This window comes from Tyto alba, unplaced genomic scaffold, assembly GCF_018691265.1.
Source record: "Tyto alba isolate M040663 unplaced genomic scaffold, T.alba_DEE_v4.0 Super-Scaffold_1000006, whole genome shotgun sequence".
NCBI classification, from domain to species: Eukaryota; Metazoa; Chordata; class Aves; order Strigiformes; family Tytonidae; genus Tyto; species Tyto alba.
The window spans coordinates 34,235,834-34,241,696 of record NW_024881272.1 but is presented as its reverse complement, the minus strand read 5'-3'; the positions used below and the strand labels follow the sequence as shown (position 1 = coordinate 34,241,696).

General features: G+C 49.1%; 1 protein-coding gene across 2 annotated transcripts; it reads left to right on the top strand.

Moving 5' to 3' along the window:
* The first annotated feature begins 495 nt into the window (after window positions 1-495).
* On the top strand, window positions 496-4,922 carry DIRAS3 (DIRAS family GTPase 3). 2 transcript variants are annotated; one of them, XM_033007189.2, is made up of 2 exons: window positions 496-716; window positions 1,515-4,922. In XM_033007189.2, exon 2 carries the CDS (start codon window positions 1,599-1,601, stop codon window positions 2,193-2,195), a length of 597 nt encoding a protein of 198 aa, XP_032863080.1. In that variant the 5' UTR covers window positions 496-716; window positions 1,515-1,598; the 3' UTR covers window positions 2,196-4,922. The 2 variants fall into 2 exon arrangements, with proteins under 2 accessions (XP_032863080.1, XP_032863078.1); XM_033007187.2 differs by lacking the exon at window positions 496-716 and adding an exon at window positions 1,166-1,255.
* Window positions 4,923-5,863: the final 941 nt, after the last annotated feature.

Here is a 5,863-nt window from a genome sequence, read left to right as displayed (position 1 = left end):
CGCTACCGGGCCCGGCATGGCCCCTGGGGTGGAGGTCTTTCTCTGGGGGCAGGTGGGCAGCTCCGGGGTGCCGGCTGGAGCCTGACTAAAGGCGCCCGCCCTCAGCTTCCCCCCAAGCCTGAGGGCCGGCAGCCATTTTGCGGCGTGAGGGAGGGCGCGGGCAGCCCCTGCGGGAGCGGGGCGGCGGGGCCGGGGAAGGGACCGTGAGGCGGCTGCCGGGCGCCCTCTCCCGCCCGACATGGCGGTGGGCGGCTCGGGGAGAGGAGGCGCCGGGGCAGGACGGGGCTTGAGGGCGGCAGCTCCGAGCCCGGCGCTCGGCTGCGGGTTGTGTGGGAGGGGTAGCAGGGGGGGAGGTGGGCGCCTTCTCCTGCTAGGCGCTGGGTTACCCGGGGGGGGGGCGGGAAGAGAGGGTCTTTGGGGGAAATTTCTCATAAAGGGGGAGAAATAACAACCTCTGGCTGTGAAATAAAACACTTGGGTATGTCAGTGTGAGGGAGCCAAATCGAAATAGCGGACCTCGGGCAGCCGCAGCCTGAAAGGTTGGGTGGCTTCTCTGGAGGGAGGGCTGCGGGAGTACCGCACGTCATCCCCGCCGCCTTTAATAGCAGCAGGGCTGGAAAGCTGACCCCAATTTTTAAACGTTGAAGCAAAATCAGCCTTAAATGTGAGCTGGGAAGACCCTGAGGGTCTGCGGCGCAGGGTGGGGGCTAAAAGAGGTGCGATGGTGGGAAAAGCGGCTCGCGTTTATTTCTGCGCGGAGTTGGAGGGACGGAGCACCAGAAACTTGGCTCCCGCAGCTCTCATTACCAGATTCGGCTGGCTGTGTTGACTATCTACTGCCTTTTTTTTTTTTTTTTTTTTTTTTTTTTTAATCAAGCTTTTGAGGGGGAAGGTTGGATTTTTATGGGGGGGTTTTGAGGCGGAGGGGAGTAGGCGGGTCCGGGGCGCTGGCGCAGCCCGCTGCGGTAGCGGCCATCCCTCCTCAGGGACGCGGCAGCGCCCGGCTCCTGGCGCGGCCGGGGGGTGGATGGAGCGGAGAGGAAGGGAGAGAAAGGCGGGAGCCCCGGGAGCCCTGCCTGCCCGCCGGGGCCGAGCGGGAGCGGGGGAGCCCCCCGCAGGCCGGGGGGAGGAGGAGGAGGAGGAGGAGGAAGGAGGAGGAAGGAGGCGGGGGCAGGCACGGAGGTGCCACGGCTTCCCCGCTGCTGCTGGGCGATCGTAGACTCGTTCGGCTGGGCGGTGGAGCTGATGGCTACAGGTGAATTCGTTTTCAGTTCTCATAACGTTAAGCGTGCATGGGATGTATGCCGGAGGGGGGGGGGGGGGGGGGAATAGTGGTTTATTTCTCTTTAACGCAAGAAGAAAAGATGGGAGGGAAGTGAGTTATTATTTCAGTAACGTACCGTAAAATTACCGAGGTGGTGTGAACGATTTCTTTTTCTTTCTTTCCCTCTGCTCCTCTTTCTGTTTTGCTCCCTCCCTCTCCCTTTTGCTCCCTCCCTCTCCCTTCTCCGCAGGCCACCTCTGTATAGGGGTGTGTAAACTTGAAGAACTCTGGCTTTTTCAGTTAAAATCTTCACTTCTGTTGCAGCACAGCAAACATGCCTGAACAAAGCAATGATTATAGGGTGGTTGTGTTTGGAGCAGCAGGGGTTGGCAAAAGCTCCTTGGTCCTTCGTTTTGTAAGGGGAACTTTCAGGGAAACCTATATCCCCACAATCGAAGATACGTACCGGCAGGTAATCAGCTGCGATAAGAGCATCTGCACCCTTCAGATTACAGACACCACGGGAAGCCATCAGTTCCCTGCTATGCAGAGGCTGTCTATATCCAAAGGGCATGCTTTCATCTTGGTGTACTCTGTCACCAGCAGGCAGTCCATGGAAGATCTTCAGCCCATCTTTGAACAGATTTGTCAGATTAAAGGGGACATCCAGAAAATCCCGATAATGTTGGTGGGTAACAAAAGTGACGAGACCCAGAGGGAGCTGGATGCCAGCGAGGGGCAAGCGTTAGCCAGCAAGTGGAAATGCTCCTTTATGGAGACATCGGCCAAAATGAACTACAATGTGCAGGAGCTCTTCCAGGAGCTCTTGAATCTGGAGAAGAGGAGAACTGTCAGTCTCCAGGTGGATGGAAAGAAATCCAAGCAGCAGAAAAAGAAAGATAAGCTGCAAGGCAAGTGCTCTGTTATGTGATGGACTTTGGCTGGACTCGCACCACTGCATGGTGTAATTGGAGCATGGACTCCCACAGAAAATGCATTTCTGCTGGAGGTCTCAGTCAAATCTATGCCTTATAGCGCTATTGCTTTTCTCTAAAATTTCTGCTGGATTATTTTATGTGTTGGTTTTTAAGAGGATGGCTTTCTGCATGTTTATTTTTTTAAAACAATAAATGTTCGATGTTAGCAATTACATGTGACTAGAAGTTTTTAATGCAGGAAGTTTACAGAAGATAATAATGTCAGTCAGAAACAAACATCTCTATTCCTGTGAGTACATGCTAGTTTTTAAGTACTTCCAGCCTATTAGCTTGACAGAAATCATGGTGTCTATAATGTGTGTACTTCAAAAATTGTTTTCAGGAATCTGTTGACCAGAGCAAATCTTTTAACAAAGCTAGGCATTTGCACTGCAAATCAACATGTATGTGGCTCCGGATGCTTACATTTTTGGCAGACGGATTGGCTTGCCTACCAAAGACGCACTTCTTCCATGGTAGAAATTAAGTTTTCCTGTGTGCTGTGCAATTCCCGAGACTTCTGCAGTTCTGTGAGTGATTACAGCTATTCCTGCATATAACCAGGCTGTTTGCCTTTTTTTTTTTTTTTTTTTCCCCACTTTACTCTGACTTCCCCTGTTTGCCGAGGTAAGAGGTTGCACATCCTCTGGCTCCAAATCCAGGGGTGATTCCTGGTGTCCTTAAGCAAGAGCTGCCTCCTTCATGAAGGTAATTAGGCAGTTTTAAGTACCGGTTGATGTAGTAGCTGGTTATCTTGGCAATTTGCCTTTCCTTTCCCAGCTGTCAGTGTGGCTTTGCATGTGGCTGAAGCTACCTTTGCAATCTCCCTAGAGTTCTCTTAGCCACCTTTTTCCCCCGCTCTTGTTTCATCCAAGTTACCCAGGTTTTAATTGAGACATGATAAGTTGGTTCAAACTCCTATCCGATGGAAACTTTTAGTGGACACTTCCCACAAATCAAAGGACTAGAGGCATGTACCTCGTCTCCCTCTCCCTGCTCTTTTCTTTGGCTGTTGTTAATAAGAGACAAGCACGATAAGCCTCATCTGCAGTGCATGGTTGGGAAAGATTTCAAGACAATAAGTGCAAGTATTCACTGTCGGGCTTTGCCGTAGATCTCCTACTCTGTGTACGTGTTAGTCCAAGCAGAAGACTGTAAGGACTTCAGTACTTCACTGTAGATTTGCTTTTTACACAGCAACAGTCTTGACGCAAGAGACAAAGGAGGGAGAAATTGCTTCTTTTTATAGCACTTTTCTAGTGAAACAATTTTATTGTTGAAGATGAACGAAATACCGAACAGGAGATGCTGGAAAGTACACACCCTTTCTTAGTTTGAAAGCATTCCTGTCTATTAATAACTGCTGGTTTTCTACACAAGGTGCTAGAGAAGGGCCTGTTCTCTCAGCCATTATTTGTTCATGTGTTGCAGACTAATACACAAAGCCCTGAGGTTTGTATCCATGTTGGTCTCTCACATATTTGAACCACTTTTACAATCAACGCTGGCTCCCGATGCTCCGTTGTCTCCTACATCTGTCCGTGAGCTGCTTTTCTAGTCTCCTCGGGCTGTTCCCACACCAACAGGAGGGGTCAGTTGGCTCCCTGCGTGCCGTGGGAGTTTGCCCCAGTTACAGCTGGAGCCCTCATACCCTCTGATTCAGCAGAAAAACTCACTCATGATTTCAGGATCCCAAGCGAGTTCTGCATGACTGTTCGGTGCTGACTGAAGTGTTACGCTTGCTTGCCAAAGTAAAGTGTGGATTTGCCAAGCTGATACAAAGGCTCTACACCTGATTTTTCTTGCTAGAGGTGACACCCCACGAGCTTCCTGCTCTGGACCTGTGGTGCTGACTGGTGTAGTCCTCTCTGCCACTGCTGCGTGTAACCCTCGCCTCTCTTGCAGTCAGGGGTGAGTCAAGCTGAGGGCAGCTGGAGAAACAGCCTTAATGGCTTTGCTTGAATATAACTCGGGCTTTTTCCTCTCTAACTTTGCGCATGGACTTTGATCTCTCTGTTCTTTCATTTCCAAGCAATTATGCAATGCTTCTCTGTGGGTCGTTTTTAGCATCTGGCAATTATTATTGCAAAGACTTTCAGTTCCGTTCCAGCCTTTGAAACCCCTATAAGACGTTTTATATTTAAGCCTTTTTAAAATGTCATGAGGCCTAATAATGTCTCTGCAACTCCCACTGCCTTCATGGAGATGCCTGTGCAAAGGCAGGGCAGCGTGTATCTGCAATTTTTCACACAGCCAAGATGTTCTGTAACGTGTCATTATCACTGCGGTGTTTTCCCGGAGCAAACTGGGGACCGGGGTCCAGCAGAGCACAAGGAACGACTGATGGGAACGAAACGGGCTCAGTCCCTCCTGCAGCTGGGAGAATCACTGGCAGATGCCCCACGCTGCCTTCGGTGGCCACGAGAGGAGGTCCCACGGGCTGCGTGGGCAGTGGAGATGCTCAGGTGCTCCTGGAGATGCAGGGTGGTGGTGTGGGGGCCCCCGCACCCCAAGTCCCAGCTTAGAGCAGACTGGGAGCCAGTGATGCCTGCTGTGGCTGCCTTTCACGCTGTGTAAATAATGGATGTTCTGGGTGTGCTAGATCTATTGTATTGTAAACTAAAACTGTATTGCTAAACTGTATAATTGTATTTGTTTCCATATAAACTGAACAAGTCTGATCTGCGAGTGTAATCTGTCATTCTTATAAGAAGGGAAATTTATTTTAATTGAACCGATGGCTGGCAAGATGTTGGCTAGTAAAAGTTCTATACAAATCTAAATCATGGGGCGCTATCTTGACAATCTTCCAGGGAGCTATGTAGAGAATGACTATAGTTAGTAACAGAGTGAAAAATACCATATTGCTTGGGGACGCTCATTAATCGTTACAAAACAGTGTCTGCATTCCACTTGGAAATGAACTTTACTTTCTAAACCTTGTATTCGGATCCACTTCCTCATAACCCGGCTCTGGTGGGTTTGTGTGTGCTGGGAGAGATGGTGGCATCGTTCCTCGTGTGCTCTTGTAACCAGCACTCTTGGGCTAACATCATTATTCCGGAGAAATGGCGTAGCTGTAGAGTTACGGCCCTCAGACTAATGGGAATAGCTGAAGATCCATCATTTTTTAGGGACGGATGGGTAAGTTTTTACTTGAAGTAGTACGTGGCTCTTGCCGATAGCCTTTGAGGAGTTTATTGCACGCGCGCTTAAATTTTCTTTCTCATGTAGGAGCATTTTGCTGAATTAAAGGAATAATGATTTTTCGTCAAGGATTACAGTGTTTTGTAGTGTAAGGGAGTATATGTTGGAAGTAAATGCTTTAGCCTTTTTTGAATAAGTGCAGTTTAAAAAATTGAACTGATCTGAGGGTTTTTTTAAAGAAAAAAGTAGATGATATTCAGATGGAAGACAGTGACAACATGTTTTTTGTGGAGCTATTCATGCATCATATAAACTCCAACTTGGAGACATGCCTTGACACACTGTATCTGGCGAGCAGAATGGTAACCCACTGTTTCTCAAGTTGGTTGTTTTTATCTTTTTTTTTTTTTTGCCTCGTGTTTTTTTGTTTTTTGTTTCTTTCTCCTGAGTCAATCGCAGAACTCGCCGTTTTTCT